This window comes from Schistocerca piceifrons, chromosome 6, assembly GCF_021461385.2.
Source record: "Schistocerca piceifrons isolate TAMUIC-IGC-003096 chromosome 6, iqSchPice1.1, whole genome shotgun sequence".
Lineage (NCBI taxonomy): Eukaryota > Metazoa > Arthropoda > Insecta > Orthoptera > Acrididae > Schistocerca > Schistocerca piceifrons.
This window is the reverse complement of record NC_060143.1, coordinates 306,667,263-306,692,337: the sequence shown is the minus strand read 5'-3', so window position 1 is coordinate 306,692,337 and position 25,075 is coordinate 306,667,263. Positions and strand designations below refer to the sequence as shown.

The following is a 25,075-nucleotide window of genomic DNA, read 5'->3' as shown; positions in this document are numbered from 1 at the left end:
ATCCAGGAAGGTGGCGCATTGGGTGGAATAGGATCAGGTGAAGTGAATGGGAGAGAAGGGTTGAGGTTGTGAAGAAATGAGGATAGGTTGTCTTGGTCCTGAGTCCAGATCATGAAGATACAATCAGTGAATCTGAATCAGGCTAGAGGTTGGGAGTTTTGGGAAGTATGTATTCCTAAATCATCGACTGCACACTGGCCAGTGTAGCGCCACAAAATGCCATCAGGAAGGCATTCATCCACACATCAATGGAAAGAGCGGGCAGTGCCACACCTCCAGGAAGACACACACCACCTGTCAACACTGATTTAATTAGTCCCCCATCACTGGTTGGCCTGGTTTGGTCGCAAACTTCGAGAGCATCAGCACTGAGTAATAGGAAGACAACACTTAGCCTGCATTCTGTGAGTAGTAATAGTGGATGACTGTAATTGCATGTAGGAGGCACAAGAGGTTAAGTTTCTTTTCTTTTTAGAATAATGTGTTCAATTAATCTTAAAGTGTTATGTACAGATCATTTTGGATTCCTGCCACTGGCCATCACAACTTCTCTCCTTCCTTGTTTGTGTCTGTGCTGACTCCCACGGAAGTCAATGAACAGGAAACTAGGAAAGTTTCCTACAGATGACCCATAAACAAGCTGACATACGAGAGTGCCATGCGGGTGCCCGTGACTGTGCCATTGATTCCACAGCATACTTTCCCTTCACAGGAAAAGTTATTGTGTAACAGGATATAGTCGGTAAGGTGCATAAGTAATGAGGTAATGAACGAGGGCAGTTCAATAAGTAACGCAACACATTTTTTTTCTCGGCCAATTTTGGTTGAAAAAACCGGAAATTTCTTGTGGAATATTTTCAAACATTCCCGCTTCGTCTCGTATAGTTTCATTGACTTCCGACAGGTGGCAGCGCTGTACGGAGCTGTTAAAATGGCGTCTGTAACAGATGTGCGTTGCAAACAACGGGCAGTGATCGAGTTTCTTTTGGCGGAAAACCAGGGCATCTCAGATATTCATAGGCGCTTGCAGAATGTCTACGGTGATCTGGCAGTGGACAAAAGCATGGTGAGTCATTGGGCAAAGCGTGTGTCATCATCGCCGCAAGGTCAAGCAAGACTGTCTGATCTCCCGCGTGCGGGCCGGCCGTGCACAGCTGTGACTCCTGCAATGGCGGAGCGTGCGAACACACTCGTTCGAGATGATCGACGGATCACCATCAAACAACTCAGTGCTCAACTTGACATCTCTGTTGGTAGTGCTGTCACAATTGTTCACCAGTTGGGATATTCAAAGGTTTGTTCCCACTGGGTCCCTCGTTGTCTAACCGAACACCATAAAGAGCAAAGGAGAACCATCTGTGCGGAATTGCTTGCTCGTCATGTGGCTGAGGGTGACAATTTCTTGTCAAAGATTGTTACAGGCGATGAAACATGGGTTCATCACTTCGAACCTGAAACAAAACGGCAATCAATGGAGTGGCGCCACACCCACTCCCCTACCAAGAAAAAGTTTAAAGCCATACCCTCAGCCGGTAAAGTCATGGTTACAGTCTTCTGGGACACTGAAGGGGTTATTCTGTTCGATGTCCTTCCCCATGGTCAAACGATCAACTCTGAAGTGTATTGTGCTACTCTTCAGAAATTGAAGAAACGACTTCAGCGTGTTCGTAGACACAAAAATCTGAACGAACTTCTCCTTCTTCATGACAACGCAAGACCTCACACAAGTCTTCGCACCTGAGAGGAGCTCACAAAACTTCAGTGGACTGTTCTTCCTCATGCACCCTACAGCCCCGATCTCGCACCGTCGGATTTCCATATGTTTGGCCCAATGAAGGACGCAATCCGTGGGAGGCACTACGCGGATGATGAAGAAGTTATTGATGCAGTACGACGTTGGCTCCGACATCGACCAGTGGAATGGTACCGTGCAGGCATACAGGCCCTCATTTCAAGGTGGCGTAAGGCCGTAGCATTGAATGGAAATTACGTTGAAAAATAGTGTTGTGTAGCTAAAAGATTGGGGAATAACCTGGTGTATTTCAATGCTGAATAAAACAACCCCTGTTTTAGAAAAAAAAGTGTTGCATTACTTATTGAACTGCCCTCGTATATGAAGTAAGAAGTACATTGGGAGAGGTAGTGTTCAATGGCAGCAAGGCCATGAGCTTAAAGGATGTTGGTGTATAGAGAGGTGGCATCAATAGTGATGTGTTGCTGACTGTACAACACATTGAGGTCATCCAACCCGAGAAAACACTTGTTGAGGACAATGTTGGGTGTGGTGGTGAATAAAGTCCACAACTTTAGTTGTGATAATACACATGGTGTGACCTTTCTGGCTGAAGGTCACTACTGGAACCCAGCTAGAGTAATGGCTATCTTGCTGTGCTCAGATTAAGGTGCCCATGAGATACTAGTGAACCTGTGAAAGCATCCATCAGGTCTTCCTGGTGCTTCTGCGTTGTGGGGCTTGGAGCTGGTGGCTGTGAAGTATTGTGACGAACCTATTTCCTTCAATAAACTTCATACTCTTCATTGTTTTTGTTTCTCATTTATCCAGCATCAGGCTGCATTGGGACATTTATGGCACTTCTCCACTTCCACTATTCTTCTTGTTCTACAACTGTTTTTCTCCAGTCCAGATTCCCCCTTCTTAAAGTGGTCTTAATCTGGTCAATACATCTTGCTCTTGAATCTTCGTCTTGCTATCAGACTTGGCCTCCATAATTCATTTTGGTATTCTTCCCTCTACCATTCTCTTTACTGTACATGTCCAAACCATTTTAACCTACTGTCTTAGTTCTATCATTCAACTTTTCTGCTCTCATTTCTCACACAGTCTCTCCTTGTTTTCCTTAACATACTTCTTAGGATTTCGTTTTACTGGCTTGGATTCTGCTCTCCTCTCTTCCTATCATTTCCAGACCTCTCATGCATATGTCGGTATGAGTATTGTTGAGGACAGAGTTGGTTGTGGTGGTGAATAAAGTCCATGCAGTAAGTATTGAGAAACATTGTTAATCTCATTTCTGTGGCTGTGCCCTTGTTGCTTTGAGCATCTGAATTTTCAAGGTTTGTATCATCCCCTCTTCCTGTGTTGTGTGTGACTTCATACACAAAGGTAAGGAGTGGTGTACTGCATAGTGGTGTAGCAACTGCCATCGTGAGAAAGCTGGACAGGAGCAGAAATGATTAGTGAACAAGTTAATGCAACAGACAGAAGCATAACTTAACTTGTATTTCTCCAAGCGTATGAAGTCTCATTACAAATAATGCAGCTAGAAACACAGTGCAGCTATACCAGTTTCAACCAGGATGAGGCTCACTGTACTAAACATGAATGATGGTGTAATAGCAATGAGGCTCCAAGTGCAAGTGGGCTGAGCAGCTGCTGCTGGCTGTCATATATTGCGGCAGCAGAGAGTGCTCATTGTATGGAGCTGCTGGAGCTGCAACTCATTGTGTGTGCACCATTGGGTCCGCCAGATCCCACGTGGTCACTATTGGTGCCTAATGGGAACTAGCAACTCCTTAGCTATGACACCTGTGGGGTGGTATTGATACATGATACAACATCCTGTTCATTAGGGAAATTGAAGTTGTATAAGTACTTGGATAAAAGTTGTGGATCATCATCAGAAACTGCTGATATCAGCAGTGTCTTCAATCATGAATTCTAAAGTGATGTTTGCTGAACATTGAGATATATTGTATTTGTATTGCTGGGTGGAAAAAATGGAAGCACCTCTTGAAACTGATGCCCAGATTTGAATCCTGTCAAATGAGAAGGTCCTAAGCAGAGTTTCATCCATAGATTTTTACAGGAAACAGTGAGCTCAATACGACTCTTCAAGAGCTCATGTGATGAACAGCAGTTGGCCAAGTATTTGAGTAGTTAGATTCATTGCTTCTTGATGGGCATGTTTATCTTGAGTGTGACGAGTCAGAATGTCTTTAATAAGTGCACTTTCTACTGAATCATTGTAAGGTAGCGATGTAAGTAATATATGTATAAGTAGTGTAAACATAATTGTAGATGAGTGCTTGTTCTGACATTGAGCTCTCTGAAACCGTATGGCACTGCTGACTGTAATAATCTTCCAGTATTGTATACAAGAGATCAGATGGTAATGTTATAGGTTTTACCAGACATGACAACGTATAAAGCAACTACAATTGTTCAGAGTTTGTCCAAGAATTGAATTGAATTGAACTGAAGTGAGTGAAATTTTATTGTCGCTTAACTATTACAGCAATTGACAAGTCAAGTTACATATATACAAGTTATACAGCATATATACATGGGTTGAAGATCAATATGTCACTATTGGTTTTCCATAAAATGCAGTATTTAAAATCAAATAATAAGAGAAAAATTGCATCATAAATTACTCAGTTAAAGAAATTATGCTGTACTCTCCAAACGGGTACCACTATGATATTTTACAGTCATAAAATTCCTGAAGTGAGTAGCAAGGATTTGCAGTTAACCAACTGAATAATTTGTCTTTAAATAAATCAAATGGAGCTTCTACCCATTCTAGTGACAGTTTATTAAACATCTTCATACCCACCAATTCGTAGCTGTTCAATGACTTGGATAATCTGTAGTAAGGTATGTCAAGATGGCTACTATTTCTGGTTCCATGAGAGTGTACCTCTCTTCTACACTGGTATTCTGATAAGTTGCTCTTTATATGCAGTCGGGCAGTGTAAATATATATGTTTATAACAGTTAATATTTTTAAGTTGATAAACAGTGGTTTGCAGTGGCCCTGTTTATCACTGTTTGTGATAATTCGAATTACTTTCTTCTGAAGTACCAAAATGTACTGAAGGTGTGAGCTATTGCCCCATATTGAAAGCCCATAAGATATAATGCTTCGAAAAAAAGCAAAGTAGGCCGATCTTACATAGGCTGCAGGTACATGGTTTTTTTAAATTCCTTAACAAATACCCCACTCTAGACAGCCTTGCACTAATTTATTTAATATGTGACTTCCAAGTCAATTTACTATCTATAACAATACCTAAGAACTTAACACTATCCATGAAGCCTGCTACTGGGAGATCTCTTAAACTAAATACAATCTTTTGAGTTTTACTCTCATTAAGTAGGATCCCATTAGCTCGAAACCAGACTGATGCTTGTGATATTGTGTCATTTGCCACAGTTTGGAGCATATCCATGTCTGAGCTGATATTGAAAAAAGTGGTATCATCTGCATAGAGAATGGAGTGAGTATTTATGTAAAACGGTATATCATTTGTCATTAGGATAAATAGCAGGGGTCCTAATACTGAGCCTTGTGGCACACCACACTTAACTTCAGCTAGCTGTTATCTCTGTTTACCAATACAAACAATTTGTTTGTGGTTGCTGAGAAAAGATTCGAAAATGTTGTCAACTTCACTGTTTGTGATTCCGTAATAAACTAGTTTGTTGAGGAGTGAAATATGCTCCACGCAATTGAAGGCTTTGCTAAGAGCACAAAAGGTAGCCTGAGTAAAATTTTTTCCTTCATAATCATTAAGCACTTTTTTAATCAGGGAGTCAATGGCATGGACTGTGGATTTGCCCTTTCTAAAGCTAAATTGTATTGCAATTACATGTCAGAGAATGACACAACTGGGAGTTGATGTTGGATTCCAAAACTTTAGATAAAATAGGTGTCAGATATATTGGGCGATAGCTATATGGGCAATTTTTGTCTCCTTTCTTGTAAATGGGCACTACCCTGGATAATTTTAATACGTCTGGGAATACTCCTTCAATTAGACATCTGTTTATACATTTAGAAAGAGGATATACTATGGGCCCAATTATCTTTTTTAACATATTACAAGAAATACCACATATGTCTTCACTGTCAGAGGGCCTAAAATTATTTACAATAGTTAAAACAACATCTGGTGTGACCTCTGTTAAAAGGATTTTATCTTTCAGGGTGTAGTCTACATTATGATATTTAATGAGATCAGCTACAATTTCTTGCGGCCTCCCAATGTTTTCCCTAATTTTGTTACCAGATTTTATGCAGAAGTTATTAAATTCATCTGCTGAAATTTCTGCTTCAACTTTCTGCTTGCTTTTGGCCACTGAATTTATTATAGTCCATGCTTTTTTGTATTTATTTTTTGATGACTCAATGCTGTTTGTTTTTTGGCCTCATTTAAAGCATACTTACATTCCAAGCAAGAAAACCAGCATTCTATTGCTCTGGATTAAGTACCTGGAAGGTGGTGAAGTGGTGGGAGACCCATTGGAGATTTGATTGGCCAGTTATCGTTGTCCTGATTGTACAAAATCAGTGGCTAGTCCTTGTTTCCACTGAAGTAAATGCCAAACTGACCCTGTTAGTGAAAAAATACATACTCAGTATATGTACACATAATGTGAATTGTCAACTAAGAGTATAGGCCACTCATGCTCCACTGTAACCCACATCACATAGGAAGGTACTTTCGCACATAGAGGCATACTGATAGGGAAGCATGGAAAGGATGTGGTCTGCACATGTGTGGTGGCAGAGAGCAGGCATACGAACTCTGTGTTGCCGACCTGTGTTGCTGAGGATGACAGTCAGGTACACTTTGTGATACATTCAAAGGAGAACTAATAAATTTAAAACTGGTTTTGATCCATCGTCTGCATGAAATAAATCTTACTTTAGCATCGTGACAACATTGTAACCACTGCTCTACAGCTATAGTCGTGTGATGTTGGAAGGCAGGAATAGCTGCTTCACATCTTAACAATATTGAGGCTACTGCTCCACAGCTATAGCTAATGTGATGTCAAAAGGTAAGAACAGCTGGCACAGATTTATAAGACATCAAGTACAGTTTTTCCCAATGACAGTTGTCTAATAACAGAGGCATCAGAATTGGTTATAATAATTGACATTTATTTTGATTTGCAATGTAATAGACAACAAAATTAACTTCAAACAAAAACTGAAATAATTATATTTGCAAGACAACTGATTCTACTCCATAGAACTTTTAAAGATGTGTATAATGCATGTGTGTGAATGTGTTTTTCAGTAGTTAAGTGTAAACCACTGTGCATCAAAAGAATTACTGGTAGCAAAGACTATTGCAGGCTTGTGTAAATGGTCAGTATGTTGTTATATTTTTTGCTGTTAATGGACATTACAACTATAAACTAACTTGTTAGACATTACAGTGAGAGACCGCATTTATGATGCACTGAACAAGCACCTTCTGTGAAAAACTGGAGGGAATGGTAACTGATAACGTTGAAAACCACTGATATCTTGACTGATAACCCTCCTTGTCATTTTGAGGTGTTTTCTTATTCGTGCCTAGAAAATAACAGGGTTTATTTAATCAAAATACCACAGAGTTTTTGATGAATTTATCTGGTCACATCCATGTGAGTTATTAGAGCATACAACATGCTGGAAAAATATTGATATCTGACTACGAAGGCTTTCCCGGCCTAATAATTGATAATATTCTTCTTGGGTATGCAGCCGGATCATTATGTCTTCATGACACAATATTTCCGCGGTCCAACTGGCCGCCATCTTCAGGTGAGAGTGCTGGTGCACAATCTTGCCGGAACTGACTTCCCAGCGCAAGCGGCAGCCCCTATATAGGCCGCAGAAGACCCACAACGCTTGCGCGAGAAGGTGCCGTAGCTGCCCTCTAGCGCTGTAAACATGCCGCGCCGCCAGTGGTGGAAAGAGGCGAAATCGAGATATCGCTATCAAAAATAAAAGAAAAAAATTTTTATTCCGACGATTGAAAGACAGACCATTGTTTTTTAATGTCAGAAAACACCGGGTCCCAAGTCTTACTTAAAAGACAACCCTTGTCTCTATTAATAAGATTGTCAGATAAATGAATCTCTATGGATTCTTTTAAAACACAGTCTCAATAGCGAGATGCAGGGGCAACCATTTGTGTCACATCATATAGCATTCTGTGTCCCTCGGTGAGACAGTGCTCCGCCACTGCGGATTTCTCAGGTTGAAGCAGCCGTGTGTGCCGCTGATGCTCAACACATCGGTCCTGAATGGTCCGGATTGTCCGACCAATATAAGCCTTCCCACGGTGGCAAGGGATCTTGTACACACCGGGCTTCCTCAAACCCAAGTCATCCTTAACAGAGCCAACAAGCACTCTAATCTTGGCTGGCAGACGAAAAATACTTTTGATGTGATATCTTTTTAGAATTCTTCCTATCTTCGAGGAAATGCTCCCAGCAAAAGGCACAAAAGCCACCGATTTGCAGGTAACTTCTGGTGGTTCAGGCAATGGTCCAAACTGGAAAGCACGACGGATCTGTTTATCTGTATAGCCATTTTGCTTGAACACAACAATGGCTATACAGATAAACAGATCCGTCGTGCTTTCCAGTTTGGACCATTGCCTGAACCACCAGAAGTTACCTGCAAATCGGTGGCTTTTGTGCCTTTTGCTGGGAGCATTTCCTCGAAGATAGGAAGAATTCTAAAAAGATATCACATCAAAAGTATTTTTCGTCTGCCAGCCAAGATTAGAGTGCTTGTTGGCTCTGTTAAGGATGACTTGGGTTTGAGGAAGCCCGGTGTGTACAAGATCCCTTGCCACCGTGGGAAGGCTTATATTGGTCGGACAATCCGGACCATTCAGGACCGATGTGTTGAGCATCAGCGGCACACACGGCTGCTTCAACCTGAGAAATCCGCAGTGGCGGAGCACTGTCTCACCGAGGGACACAGAATGCTATATGGTGTGACACAAATGGTTGCCCCTGCATCTCGCTATTGAGACTGTGTTTTAAAAGAATCCATAGAGATTCGTTTATCTGACAATCTTATTAATAGAGACAAGGGTTGTCTTTTAAGTAAGACTTGGGACCCGGTGTTTTCTGACATTAAAAAACAATGGTCTGTCTTTCAATCGTCGGAATAAAAATTTTTTTCTTTTATTTTTGATAGCGATATCTCGATTTCGCCTCTTTCCACCACTGGCGGCGCGGCATGTTTACAGCGCTAGAGGGCAGCTACGGCACCTTCTCGCGCAAGCGTTGTGGGTCTTCTGCGGCCTATATAGGGGCTGCCGCTTGCGCTGGGAAGTCAGTTCCGGCAAGATTGTGCACCAGCACTCTCACCTGAAGATGGCGGCCAGTTGGACCGTGGAAATATTGTGTCATGAAGACGTTATGATCCGGCTGCATACCCGAGAAGAATATTATCAATATTGATATCTGCTTGGGCAATAAGTTGAACATTGCACTCGGGTGACAAAAGTCATGGAATAGCATTATGCACATATACAGATGGTGGTAGTATTGCATACACAAGGTATAAAAGGACAGTGCATTGGCAGAGCTGTCAATTCCACTCAGGTGAGTAATGTGAAAAGTCTCCGATGTGATTATGACTGCACGACGAGAATTAACAGACTTTGAATGTAGAATGATAGTTGGAGCTAGATGCATGGGATATTCCATTTCAGAAATCACCTATTCTGAGATCCACAGCTTCAAGAGTGTCTTGAGAATACAACATTCCAGGAACCTCTCATGATGGAAAGTGCAGCAGCTGATAGTCTTCACTTAACAACCAAGAGCAGCAGAATTTGTGTAGAGTTGTCAGTGCTAAGAGGCAAGCAACACCATATGTAATAACTGCATAAATCAATGTTGGATATACGACAATCATATCTATTAGGACAGTGTGGCGAAATTTGGAATTAATGGACTAAGGCAGCAGATGACTGACGCAATTGCCTTTGGTAACAGCATGACATTGCCTACAGTGCCTCTCCTGGGCTTATGGCAATATCGGTTGGACCCTAAGTGAATAAAAAAACCGTGGCCTGGTCGGATGAGTCCTGATTTCAGTGTTTAAGAGCTGATAATAGAGTTTGATTGTGCTGCAGACCCCACAAAGCCATCAAACCAAGTTGTCAACAAGACACTGTGCAAGCTTGTGGTGGTTACATAATGGTGTGGGCTGTGTTCACGCAGAATGGAATGGATTCTCTGGTCCAATTGAACCAATCATTAACTGGAAATGGTTATGTTTGACTACTTGGAGACCATTTGCAGCAACTATGGAATTTTTATGAACGACAATGCACCATGTCACCAGTCCACAAGTGTTTGCGATTGGTTTGAAGAACATTCTGGACACTTTAAGTGAACGATTTACCCACTCAGATCAGCAACATGAAGCCCATTGAATGTGTATGTGATGTGATCGAGAGAGTAGTTCATGCCCAATATCCTGCTCCGACAACACTTTTGCGATCACTGAGAGCTATAGAGGTAGTGTGTCTCAAGAAGCTTCCAGCGACCTGTTGAGTCTATGCCAAGTTGAGTTGCTGCACTATACCAGGCAAAAGGAGGTCCGACACAATGTTAGGAGGAGTCCTTTGACTTTTGTCCCCTCTCTGTATGGTTTGCATACTTCATAGGATACAAACCCTGACAGACTATGTATGTAAGTGATATGTTGACCAACACATTTTTTAAAGAAAATCGAAGTCTGCATGTTAATATAGTCTGATGGTGAATTTTTGATGGTAGGTTCAAGGCTTACATGCATTTTCACCCCCCTACCAAAGTCTTTTTCTTGAAGCTTTTCAGTATGCCACACACAGTGTACCCATGCTGAAAGAGGGATGTTGTCTATTGATTAATGCATGAGCCATTCACTGTCTGCTATCTTGAATGATTTTTTCCCTACAATATAGTCTTTAACCTGTGACCAAATTAATTCCATTGGGCTGTACTGACAGTGATACGTGAGTGCACTCAGAACTGTGTGAGCACATTCACGTGCAAGGAAGTTAAGTTTGTATGGTGTGTCTCATGACTTGTATATATTAATCAGCTGGAGGAATTCAACACAAGTCTGGTTTATACTGTTCAGAATACTTTTATTTTTAAGCCAGAGCACAATATTTGCTTTCCTAGTGTTCACAATTGGTGTTCTCTCTGTAACAGCTAAATGATAACTGGCATGGTACATTACAATGACCAACTTTGAAGCAAGAATTGTTCAGTGAGCCAGTCCTTGAAACTGGAAGTGTCATGTCTGAATGGTAGGCCGTGCTGTTTTCCTTACACCTAAATACAAGTTTACTCTGAGGAATAAAATTAGAAGAAGAGTTAGTATGCAGAATAATTATCCGAGAACCTTTTGCTATGGGAACTTTCAAACTGCCAGTACTGTCACTCATTTTCCAGCGGGTATTCCTGGAATGATTCTGGTTCACCTACGTTTCATTGAGGTTAAATTACCTCTTTCTTTTATCTCATGCATATTTATAGGGGATATGGTTTGTGCTGCACCTGTGTCACTTCTTTCAATTAAAAACTCTGTTTTGAACATATTTGTAAGCAACCTCTTTTAAATTCCTTTGCACTGATGAAGTGCTACCTTTGAAGCCAATTTTGTCATGATTAATTGTAACAAGTTTTGGTAATGTTGAATATTCACCAACTATACACTAGCTACAACAGGCAGAAGCTGTACTTTGTTGGTGCAGCACATTTTAGCAATTTTGACCAAGATGAACTCATTCTGCAGTGTTGTTCTTCAGCACAACAGTGTAGAAGTGTGCACAGAAACAGCTAAGTAAAAAATCCATGCAATGTACATGTTTATTTATATATAAAAGCCAACTATGGGATTTTCCTTTGTGCATATACAAGATTTGTGTGCTGATTTGAAGTTCTAGGTTTGCATATTTTGTTATTCGTGTCACTTCTTTAATTGATTGCATCTATACCCATTTGTTCAAAATTTCAAAATATACCACAATACATTTGTGAGTGCCATGATAAACCTGTTCTGTTATTATCCATTATAGCCTTAAACTTAATTATGCTCTTTTAAAATTTTTGAGAACAGTAGACCTATCCTCATTCAAAACAATTGTTCTGTAATTTCATTGTACAGTTACATGAGGAAAAGGCTAATTTAGAGAATTTTTGAATGCTTCCAAAACCATATTTTCATAAGTTACTGGTAAAAGTGTTTTGGACGTATAACTTATTTTTGTAACAAATCAGTGTTTGTGATTCAGTTGAATACATCACCCCAAATATCATTGTTTTTCAATGTAAATAAATGTGTGTATTTGAGAATTTTGGAAGCTACCATTGTCCTTCTTTGCCTAATCTACGAGGCATGATTAATATGCTTGTAATGTGAGGAAGATGAATATGTGAGCCACAACACTTCAGATGCGAAATACAACAATTGGAAAGTGTTCTGAGGAGCAGTGGGTACTTCACAAGCTATTTTGGAAGTATAACAGTGCCAAACACTTAGCAAAGTGGCAGATCAGAAATATATACATATCACACAGTAAATAATGAAATGAAATGCAATGTCCTAATGATAGAGTCTGTCATTATTAGGCGGAAGTCAATGGAACTTACTGGGCAGCAATATCTTGATATCTTCTTAGTATGAGGTAATGATGATTTTAATTTCAACCTGCAATTTAGTTCTCTGCATTTTCACCAAAGTGTGATGTAAATTTGGATTACTGTTATACTTATATCATGCTTCAACATAACTGCACATCATGTCCTTCGTATATATGTTGTCATCTGTGTAAAAAATTATTGTTTGTCAGTATGATTTGTCATTCATGAATTTCATCTATACTGCTGAGAGAGTGTGACCTTATACTTCAGGAGCACCTTTTTTTCTAAAACTGAGCTAATATTTTTGTTGCAGACTTGAAATCAATTTTTGCTGGTTATGGCAGTTCACTTCTTCAGAAACCACCTCCAGGGCCACATAAGAGCTTACGTGAATTGTTGAGCAATTCATCCCCAGATGCTGTAGATCTTGTTTGCAGACTGATAGTTTTCAATCCAGATAAAAGACTGACTGCAGAGCAGGCCCTTGAACATCCTTATGTATTAAGGTACTTGCAAATCATTTGTAACTTATGCACAATAGTAATTTAATAATAGCTTGAAGCAGTTGATGTTCCACTAATTAAATTTTTGGAATAGCCATTTCATTATATATAAATCCCACTGTTTTAAAGATTTATTGCTCCAAGGATCACTATTATTACTGTTTACTTAATATTATTATCGTGCAATTCTCTTATAAAATTAAAAGTTTTCTGTGAATCTATGCCTATTGTCACTTCAATATTGTGTCTTGAATGTTATCAAACTGCCAGTTGACTTCGTTGGCAGGGTTAAACTATCCTTTTATTTTATATTTTTCACTACTAAGTAGTTTTGGGTATGTAGCCATTCTCAAGAGTTAAGTATAACATATTAAATTCATATTCTGTGGGTTACAATCAGTGTACTTGTCTATATTGCACAGTTGTCGGCTGGACGTAAGAGTTACAGGCTTGATTTCAGGTGTCATGAAGTAGTTACATGGCATAGTTGTAGTCCAGTAACTATACTGCACACCCAATTTCAACTAAATTATTCTATATTGTGTGTTAAGATTTCTCTTTATGAACCACACAAGCACTATGATATACGACAGATTTTGGTAATAATAAAACAGAGTTAAAAACAGGCAGAATGACTTTCATTACTTACCTTCAGGATGTGAAGTAATGCCAGTAGAATTATTTAAAAGCTTTTGGAACTGTTAGATACTTCCTCATAGAGGAAAGAAGGGTAGATTATTAGGAAGAGTCAGTAAGTCACTCAGACACCAGGATAAATAGGAACCATCTCTGGCGGACAATGATCTTCTCAGTTGCAAAAGGGAGTCAAAGAAGTGTGATTTAACATTTTTCATGTCCTTTGACTTCATAATTTTTTCAGAAAAACATTAATATTGTCGTATAAATGATACTCAGACGAGATGATGGACATTGTTGTGAAATTCCCACAATATTTCATCAGCGGTGGGGGAGGGGGGTGTTGGTTGGGTTGTTTGGGGGAAGAGACCAAACTGCGAGGTCATTGGTCTTATTTGATTAGGGAAGGATGGGGAAGGAAGTCGGCCGTGCCCTTTCAAAGGAACCATCCCGGCATTTGCCTGGAGCGATTTAGTGAAACCTAAATCAGGATGGCCAGATGCGGGATTGAACCATCGTCCTCCCGAATGCGAGTCCAGTGTGCTAACCACTGCGCCACTTCGCTCTGTCCTCAGTCTATTTCATCAGGGAAACGTACTGACGTCATTAGGTGTGGTGAACACATTGCTGAACTGTGACTGAAACCTCCTATTTATGCTAACCCAAGAAGAAAACTCACAGACATAAACATGCCAGATTTAGTGACCAATAGCTAAAGTTTGGTGCTTGTTAGTAGGAGACAACTATGTTACCAGCTGGATGATGAACCAAAGCTTTGGCACACACCTAAAGGCTGTTAGTCATACTGTCCATGGAATGCTGTCAGCCAACCTAGGGAGCCACATGCTGATATACATGTCTGCACTGGCATGTGCCAATCCTTGCCAAATGTCCCTTGTGATCACTGTAATTTTAACATGGACTGTGATTTTAACATAGACAGAACTGGATACCATGCTGTCCTAAGCTGGTATCCTGTGTTTGTTCAGCAGATTTGTTGAACAGTGAATTTCCACCTCTTCTTTGAGAATACTGTTACAGTATGAAGACATCGACAAGATATTTTTGTGGTTCATATCGTGCCCCATACTAGTACAATGATTGGTCATTGCAGATTTCTCTGGTTGGTCCAGACTTGTTTGTTGTCAATATTTGGTGCATCCATCTTCCACAGTGCAACAATCAGTCCAGTGTACAATGTCCTGCAGCCGTAGGGAATTTTATAGAAACCAGGCCTTTTAAAACCAAGATTGTCTTTCACTGAGCTTAAAAGTGCTGCGAGTTTCATTGGTAGACAGAAGAAACATTTAACTATTTCTTCTGTAGTTTTCTGATTTTCAAAGAAACACCACAATTGTATGACAAGATGACCATTCCTATTTGTTCTTCACTTTGATTGATTGATCGATTGATTTCTTCCAACTCCTCACTTTGTGTAACTTGTGCTGGGTGTAAGGCATGGCGAATCTCCTGTTTGGAGTATCCATTCTGTAAGAATATGGTACTGAGGTGGCGTAGCCAAATGGATAAGTTGTCTGGATCTGATGAGGCTTATGCTCTATGGACCAGTGCCCTAAGTGTCCTACTTCATTGTGCAGGATGGTGGCAGCTAATGGTCTGTAAGTATAAGTCCACTTGTGTATGTTTATGGTACTCAGCATGACACAGTATACCATCCTCTTTTCTCAACATGTCCAGGAACAGTATTTCACCATTTTTCTCTGTCTTCATCATAAACTTGATATTTGACTGAGGAGAATTTAGATATTATAAAAATGCATCCAGCGATTCAGTGCCATAGGGACAAGTTACAAAGGTGTTACCGACATATCGTCAAAAGCACATAGGTTTTAATTTCATTGACTAGAGCACACTATCCTCCAAATCTTCCATAAAGAGATTAGTCCCACTCTGTCACTCTAACCACATACTTGCCTCTTCGATTAAAATCATAATTTTTCATGTATATCCGTCTTGTGTTTTTTTTTCACTTCAGTGATGTAAACTTAAATATTTCATAAAAATTACTTTCACAAAACAGTCAAAAACACCGGACAAAATAATTTGTCATTTAATAATATAAACTTAATTTTTTAGTAAAATCAGTTACAGTTTGTCCAATTTGGTGAACTAAAGTCACATATTTGACAAAATCTTTTAGAGTTGATCTCAGAATTAGACAAAATCATAGCACCATGTATAGAGATTTAAAAATTTAATAAAAATATGTTTAAATGATTTTCTTTCCACATTAACTGCTGGTCATTGTTATTTGAAATCCAAGAAAAGTTTATACCACTGTGACTTTCTTTCCTTATGAAAGCTGTTTATGTATCATTGGTTTTATCCCATTTTTTGCCTTTATATGTCTTCCATTTTTATTTACATCATGTAATTTCTTTTGATTTTGTATTTGCTTTTACTTATTCATTACCAACAATTCATTCTTAACACTAAAGAATTTCCATCTCAGTTTTTAGGCCACAGCTCCTTCCACATCCATTCTTGTGTGTTCTGTAACTCTCAAATGAGTATTTGATGTTGCTTTCCCTTTGCTCTAGCACTAGTACAACTCACATTTTCTGTCTCCTTCTTACCATGTAAAGTGGCACAGTGGCTAGGAAACTGGACTCGCATTCAGAATGCTATTAAAATCTGTGAGATAATCCAGCTTTATGTTTCGTGCAATTTCTCCAAGTTATTTAAGTGCAAATGGTTGGATGATTTCATTAAAATGCCATGCCTAATTTTCTAGCACATCATAGCTTGTATTCTGATGTCATTGTCAACAATGGGGGCATTGCATTTCGTTCTTTCTTTGTATTTTTTAACTTTTTCATTATGTTTCATCATTTCTTGTCATTTACTCATTTAAAAGCAAACCATATTCTGTAAATATTCAGGCATTTACAACTTACCAAACCCAAAATCCACATTACAGATAATTTATAGTAGTGGTAAAATGGTATCAGTTTAGTTTATTCCTCAATTTTTGAAAAATTAGTTTTGCTGCATTATATATGAGGAAGTTTCTTCAGGATGCAGTTACATCTATTCTTTTGGTTGTGGTAGTGGATATCACAGTTGATTCGAAATAGGCTTTTTTAACTTTTTGTGAAAACTTACTTTATGTATTTGAAACATATAACTGCTGCTCAAACATTTGAGGATTATTAAATAAGCCAAAAACATCTTTTTTTTTTTAAGTATGAGAGTAAAATAATTTTTGGTTTGCTAGGTTTCATGACAAAGATCGAGAACCGAAACTGAAACGTAATGTTCTACTACCTCTCCGTGATGATGTGAAACTTTCTGTGGATGACTACAGACGCAAATTGTATGAATTAATGGATAGAAGGAAACATCACGATAGGCCCAGGTAGGTTTACTGTGCTACTCAAGTGTAACGTAACACTTTATGTGTTATTTATGTTTTGCTGTAAATCAGATCCCTGATTGTGTGAGTTACATTCCAGAGTGGTTTAATAGATTCCATCTCTGTTTGTAACTGTGCATCAGAACTTTAAAATCAACATACCAGTAAATACTTGAATTGTAATGACAGGAGACATGGCTGTGGTAGAATGGGTAGAAAGGTATTAAATTTTAGAAGCAGGACAACACACTTTAGTAATTACAGAATAAACTGACTGGCAGTAATTTAGTGTCTGTTTGAATGCCAGGCCCACATATTGGTGGCAATATACACTTTTTAAGCACTGATATCCAGATATGAAGAAACTTGCATAGGATAGACTAGAATGAAGAGTTGCATCAAAGCAGTCTTTGGACTGAAGACTACTGCAGCAGCAGCAACAATAGCCTACAGTAGTGGTTTTTAGTATGTTGTATACAAAGCGCTGTCCCGTCTTAAGGAGCACAAAGATAATTTGTGTCCCTAATACCTACATCAAAGTAAGAAGGTGATTGATGCTAGAGCATAATAAGGGCAATGTTGCCAGTTCAGAATCATCTGCACACACAATTTGGTTGCAGCAGCTGGATATTTCTGTTCTGGATACATCACATGCTACCTGTTAATGTGCAGTGTAGGGTTTGCTTACCAGGTTGATATTAGTCTCTCTTACCTTTTTTCATACCTTCACAACTAGTTTGGGACATTCTGCTGTGTAAACCAAATACACCATACAGATAAACAATGTAAACAAATCAATTGTTATGTTCCAAATCACAATGTCATCTGCACCTGACTGTGGCAACTGACACTTGTGGCAACAGAGTGAAATGACAATGGTGAACAGAATAGCAGGCATGACCAAGCTCATTCTGTGATTGCTGATTGTTGCTATTTTATCTGTGCTGTAAACAACTAGCTGTCAATTACTTTTTATTCTGATCCAGATACAACTGTAGCATGTTGTGTCAACCCAACTTTAAACTGTAACAATGAAAGATCCAGAATGGAATAATGGCCAATAGCAAAGATGTCAAGTCTCAGACAGGCACAACAAAAAGACTACTAAAGGTTACATGCTTAGTAGTCTTCTTGTTGTGCCTGTCTGCGACTCAACATCTCTCCTATATGGTGAATAGCAATCTATCCTTTTCATAATATTGTCAACTTTAAACTCTGATAAAAAAGAGCCAAATCTATAGGCATAGGCATAGTGGAACAAGTGAGAAAACATTTATCCATAGTATATTTAACACTAAGTGTTGGCAGTGCCTGGAGTGTAGCAGTATTATAACATAGATTGATGACCAGTGGATCTGATTCTGGTCACTCTGAAGTTGTGGTTGTGTACTATACACTTGTGGTACCTTCCCAACCACATCAGCCTTTGTATCCATTTTGATGCCTGGCAATGATTTTAAATCCTTCCTTGCCTTTAATAGGCTCATTGGGGTGGAAGTACCCTGGACAGTATTAGAGTTTTAGAGGGAGGGATTCAGGTCACCATTGGGATCTCCACCAGTGACTACTGCATGCTGGGAGCTGGAGAACACATGTAAGTGCTGGGTATGTTTGATTTGTGTTTTGTAGTGGTAGAACTTCAGTGCTGGTAAGGTCCCACTGATGTTGTTGCCAGAAGTGATGTAGTGGTCAGTAATGGTTCCACTTATACCCAGCTCCTGTTGTTTTCCAGATGTTCAACTACTATTTCAGAGGTTTGCTGTATGGACATTAGTTGTGACGGATGTACAGCAGATGTCAGTGGAATGCTGATTGTTGACAATTATGTCTAAAACTTGGTACAGTAACTGGCCAGCCATCTGCTTTCAGCCTTGACTAAAACATATGTTGACACCTTGTCCCAAGACTGTTCCTAGTATGTTAGTATGTGCTTGTGAGGGTGGGCAGCCATGGGTAATTGAGTGGAAAAGTGGCGAGTACCATAAGGTCACTGGTGGTGGTGGTGGGTGAAGCAAGTTCGGTACGTACAATGGTGATTCCTGTGTAATATCTCAGCTATACCACAGCTGAGTAATAAGTGGCCAGAAACTTTGTGACGGAATCTTATCAGGATGCAGTCTCCACTGCTTTCTTCACCTCATTCTGAGTGAAGGATGGAATGTTGAATCCTAATCCTGTGGGGAAAAAAAATTAACTACAGAACCAAATAGTGATCTGTTGTTAGTTGGTGTAATACAAAGAGAACCTTAAACTGGAAGAAAAAGAATATCTCCACTGTTATCAATGCTGTGATGGTTTTCTTGGCCATGATTGCTGAAATATTGACAATAAACAAAAAATTAGAAAGGGTACCACCAACCAGCAGTCACACAACAGACTGGAAAGCCTTATTCAAAGATTTTCTTTAATGTCATTGTATCACAACATGAATTTAGAAACCAAAAACAATTACTTGAGTACTGTATGAGTATCTCATTACAACTTCAAAATCACTAAAATAAGGAAGTCACATCACGAGGACTTTGATCTTTTTATTCGAGGTAAGATGCCATCTGCTGTTCAGTTTACGCTGCCATATCAAATGCAAACATAACTGTGCCTGTGATTAAGCACTCTTTCAGAACTTTAGGCTGGTTTGGTTGTAACTGTTTCAGGCCATTATTATGTCAGTGCTATTCTGCTCCTGGCATTCTGCAGCGGCCTCTGGTGACTAATTATGGTGGGACACTGGGCTTCCGATATAATGGGCATAACAGTGCAGTTGGCACTATATCAGCAACAGCTTTGCCAGCAACATCACATAAAATCCCCAGAGCTGTTGACCATTTACAGAGAAGTGAGTCTTTTTTATTATGTATGTACAATAGTAGACTGTAAGCATGTATTTATGCCTGTATGTATGTATGTATGTAGTATGTATGTATATACATGTGAATATATGTCCGGGATCACCTCCCAAAACTCTGGGTCAATTTCTGCCAAACTTAGCACTCAAACAGCAAATTTCTCAAGTATCACATTTGTGAGGTTTATAACCTCCTACCTCCAGTGGAGTGGATATATGGAGAAACACATTTTTTTTCAGCTCCTGTTGCGAAGGCTGCCCTGTTTGATGAATGTATTGTGTGTGAATAGTATCAGCCTACCTTATTGACTTGCTTTGTGGGGCAGCCTACACATCAGGAGCAAGAAACAGTTTCCAACCACAGATGTGTAGACTGCCCTGTGTGACAAGCATATTATGTTGTACTAGTATTGGTATTTTTTGCTAAATCTGTTTTCCAGTGACTACAGATGTGCAAGGACATGACTGGGGGATGGTTGAAATGGATACAGGAGGGGATGGATAGGGAGTAGGGAGAGAGTAGGAGCAGGATGTGATGGACAGACTGTTGAGGAGGAGTAGATGGGCAGAGAGGGGGGTTGAGCATATGGACAGAGGTATAGGGGAGAGGACGAGATGGACAGTTGGCAGGGGGGGGGAGGAGAGCAGAATTGGGCAGATAGAGAGAGGGGGGGGGATGGAAATGGGCAGAAAGAGGGGATGGAAGAGGAGATGGGCTGAAAGGGGGGGGGGGGAGATAAGGAGATGGACAGTGACGGGAGGGCAGAAGAGATGGGCTAGCGAGTTTGGAGGAGAAAATTGGCAGAGAGGTGGTGAGGAGGAGATCGACAGAAAGTGGGGTGAGGAGCAGGTGGGCAGATATGGGGGTGAAAGGGAATTACAGGAACCACAAAGTAAAGTAAAAATTACACTGGGCGCTGTTATTAGTAATGGTAAGAGATATTTTAATATACATGTGGTTCTATGGAGCTTGATTTGGAGGAATATTGTTTTAATGAAGAAACTTTTGGCAACAGCATCACACACATATATATAGTGTAAGAGTAATACTACTAGTATTTCCATTCATTGCAAGCTTCTATTTTTGTTTGAACTGTTTAGTATACTCACAGCCCAGAAAGCTAAATCACTGTCAATTGAAATGATTGACAAATTATGACTATATTCAGGAATGTGTGATATAATTCTGTGTAATTCACTGCTCATTAAAAGTCAAGTATCAACAGCAAGCACTAAATTGGTACGTGATTGCTAGCTTCTGATTGAAAGCTTTTTGTTTCCTCAACTTAAATTTTCATGTGTTAACATTGCTTTTTATGAAAGTAGTGTTCCAATTGTCTTTCAGTTTCTTTTTTAAAGGATTTTGAAACATTTCAGCTATCTCTCATGGGGACCATATATTCTGATATTATTTATATTTATAGAATCAGAAATTCAGTACCCAGATATCACAGTCGTGTTACTACAGGGTGGCACTAAAAGTACTAGAGTACTGAGTACTAGACTGATCATTGTTATCTACCAGTTGTCATCTATTGTTTCAAAGCTGTTGTGACTATGTTTTGTATTATCGGTATGAAAGTCATTGCAGCTAGACATGTGAAGTAAATATCTCATCAAAGATTTGTAGAAGAAAGGACTGTCGGCAAAGGATTGTAGCCACCACATTTGCTGGACCTAACCACTTGGGAGTTTTATCTGTGGAGCATTCTAAAGGAAAAGTGCACACAAATAACATAATGACATAACAAAATTTGAAGGACCATACTCGTAATGAAATTTTGAGAATTTATACAGAAGACTTTCACAAAGTGTATGTTAACATATTAGGGTGCATGTAAAAGTGCATTGAAAGAGATCGTTTTCAACAGCTAATGTAAGATCAGTTCAGTAAATACAGACCTTTGTATTAGCTTATTTATTATTTCCTTATTATCCAATTATTACATGTTTATCTGTTTGTTGTTGTAGCTGCTTGAGGTGGGCAACAATTCATACATAACTGGGAGGTAATCTGTACTCTGGACCAGTTTTTCATGTGCCACCCTCTGTTAAACTCCCTGATACCTACAATTACTGCATTTCTTTGTAATATCAGTTACTGCAATAAGCATCAGTGTTGATATTTAACTGCTCACCTGCCATTTAGCATTGCTTGAATTATTGGTTTGATACTTGCTAGTAGAGACTGCCTATGATACCATGGCCAATGTGCAATGACGAATTTTCATCTGAAGGACTGGGTGAGTTCATTTGTTTGTTCAGAAGGGGAGTCCACTTCAATCAACTGCTGTCTGTTGTCCGTGCTGTCTAGTGGTTGTTCTGCTACATGCAACATGGCATTATGGTCTCCAGGCACTGGGAGAGTTCTGCATAGCTAGAAACAATGAATAGTTTACAGTATAATTAAATTTATGTTGGGAGAGGGAAATGAGGGATTAAAATCCCATTAAAAAGTATCATAAAATGAGTTCAGACTGCTACTGGTGTTTCACTATGGATAATAAGTAGAGTAAAGAAAGAGGGCGAAAAATGTACTTGCTGATAGCTCTGAGAGTTTCTCTACTCCAGAAAAAAAGTGGAAGAAAGAGAAAAAAGTCTTACATTTAGATGATTTTGACGAATAAGTTGTGCGGTGACTGATACACAATTTCCACATCGAGTCATGTTTTCCCATAATAATAGAAAATATGTCTTTTAGGGAAAGTATTTTTTAATTACAGTACTATGTCACAAGTTAGGCTTCTGGTACATCAGTTTCTGTTTTTGAATGTCAGTAAATTACTTACACTTTTTTTTAATTAACATGTCTAATATTTACCAAGTGGCCCAAAACAACAGATAACAAGAAGGTGTGAACGGAATGTTTAGAAGTATACAGTAAACATATTGACTATGTAAATAAAGTAAAAATGTACAATTTAGAGGATAGATCTATCATATATATGTTGATGAAACATATATTCACAGTTTGCACACTACATCCAATGATTGGAGAAATAGATCAAATGAAGGAGTAAAGGTACCAGTTTCAAAAGGACCAACGTCTCGTTACATTCTGGCTTACAAATGAGTGAACTTCTTAAAATCGATTTTCTCAAGACCAGTTTCAGGTAGAGACATCCTCCCAAGTCTAAGAAAAAATTCAATATTTTAGCTAAATTTCATATGCTGCAACATATGATGTAATATGCACCAAACACAAAATCATAGTGAACCCTGTTTTTCATTGCAAACTTTCCAAATATTGGGCAGTGTGCTACTTAAATATAAAATATCACAGTAACTATGACCATTAACAAAATGTTGAGCAATTTATCATGATGTTGACACATAAAGTTATAAGTAATGCAAAAAAGAAATTTTTGTACCAAACAGTTTCTGCAAAATTGTTTGAGAAGGATTGCAGGTTGTGCACATGTCAGTGCAGAAAATGGACAAAGAATATCTCTTAATGCTCAACATTTCCCCACCCACAACCTCCACCATTACTGCTCACATCATGCTTGCACAGCCGACTGCACCTCTACTGGCCATATTATACTGCATGCACTCTACACTTTTTATTTTACTTACATCCATCGCTAGTATCCTGTAGTCACACATCACATGAAATGTCTGAATGATTTATGACATTTGAAACTTAACATCAGTTTATTCTTATTTGCCACAACATACACACAAAAAGCACTTTCTTTGCTAATTTTTAGTAAAACTCAAAACAGTTCTCATAATACAGACAGTATGTAGTAGTATATTATGATGTACAACCATGTGTGTAGTTGTGGCCCTTACTCTGCACTGTTTCTCTAGACACTGGCAACACATGGTCACTCTTCTATCTACCCAGACTCCTCTGTGTCCCAGAGATGCTGACTTGTACCAGACTTGCCAACCCAGTAGATTCCAATCTGACACATTTCAGTAGGGAGCTGTGGTATATTCCTAGTTTCCTCATTTAATACTGGTTCTTGAGACTTTGTAAGAATGCTTTTGTGGGATAGTTGACTTCCGTGTTAGTGTCTGCCAGTTCATGTTTTTCAGTGTTTCTATGTCACTCTACCGGGGATCAGACAAACCAGTGATCATTCATGCTGTCTTTCCTCATATACATTCAAATCTTTTGTCAGTCGTATATAGTATGGATCCCACATACTTATATTCAAGGCTGGATCACATGATTGTTTTATAAGCCACCTCCTTTGTGTACTGACTGTGTATTCCCTGAACCCTACCAATGAACTGAGGTCATTGACCTTCTTTACCTATTATTCCATTTCACATTCCCACAAATTGTGACTCCCATGTATTTTTATGTCTAGACTAATTTCACCTGTGACTCATTGTAGTCATACAATATCATGTTTCTTTGTCTGTTTTTTGAACAGTGCAGTTTTACATCTCTGAACATTTAAAGAAAGATGCCAGTCTCTGCAACATCTTGAATTTTTATCAAGATCGTACTTTTGCATATTTCAAGGCCTACATTTCAGTAGAAAGTGTAAAGGGAAATTGTTTGGTTCACTACCAGAATCTATAAGGGAGAACACTACCACTTTCAAGAATATCCTCATAGTAACTCAGATTTTAGTCTACTAGTATTGAAAGAAGTGTCATAACTGAAAATTTTGAGCCTGAAACATGCAAAGATCAGAAACAAGGTTAAAATAAGTCTACTGCACAAAAATGTTAGAGGATTAAAAAATAAAACCAATGAACTTCTGATTTGTTCAGATGAAATGACTTACATGTAATATTTGTTTCTGAACATTATTTGACAGCCGATAGAGAATTCCAAGTTTGGATAGAAAATTCATACAGTGTAGGCTTTCACAGCTGGGATTTACCTCAGTTACTGAAGGTGGATGGATATAATTCTACAACCAGTTACTGCAGATGAGGTATGGAAAAATAATGAGTTGTCATTTACCCTAAGAATACACACACACACACACACACACACACACACACACACACACACACGCTTAGATTTTGCAGTTATGAGCATTTTGAAGTTTGGGCTGCACAGTAAAATTTCATGGAAAGTTAACAGTAATAGTCACAGTACATAGGGCTACATAAGGTAAATTTGAGTTATTCATGAATTAGCTGAATGTATTATTAAACCTCCTAACTTACATACAGAATGAGGTAATGTCATGTGGAGATTTTTACTTGATATCTGACTAGAGCTTTACTTTTGTTTCTTGTCATTCACACAATTTAACAGCCCTAATTTCCAACAAGAGTTATAGGAGTCAGAAGCAATGCTACTGACAAAATTTTATTGCCACATGAAGAATGCAAGCTAA

At 38.9% G+C, this 25,075-nt stretch overlaps 1 protein-coding gene across 2 annotated transcripts in view; it reads left to right on the top strand.

The window, feature by feature from the left end:
• LOC124802746 (mitogen-activated protein kinase 15-like) overlaps positions 1-25,075 on the top strand; it is a 202,165-nt gene that overhangs the window by 134,480 nt on the left and 42,610 nt on the right. For both annotated transcript variants that reach the window (XM_047263729.1, XM_047263730.1), the window contains 3 exons: positions 12,717-12,909; positions 16,781-16,921; positions 19,573-19,754. In XM_047263729.1, coding sequence (XP_047119685.1) covers positions 12,717-12,909; positions 16,781-16,921; positions 19,573-19,754 — 516 coding nt within the window. The remainder of the gene's footprint in view (positions 1-12,716; positions 12,910-16,780; positions 16,922-19,572; positions 19,755-25,075) is intronic.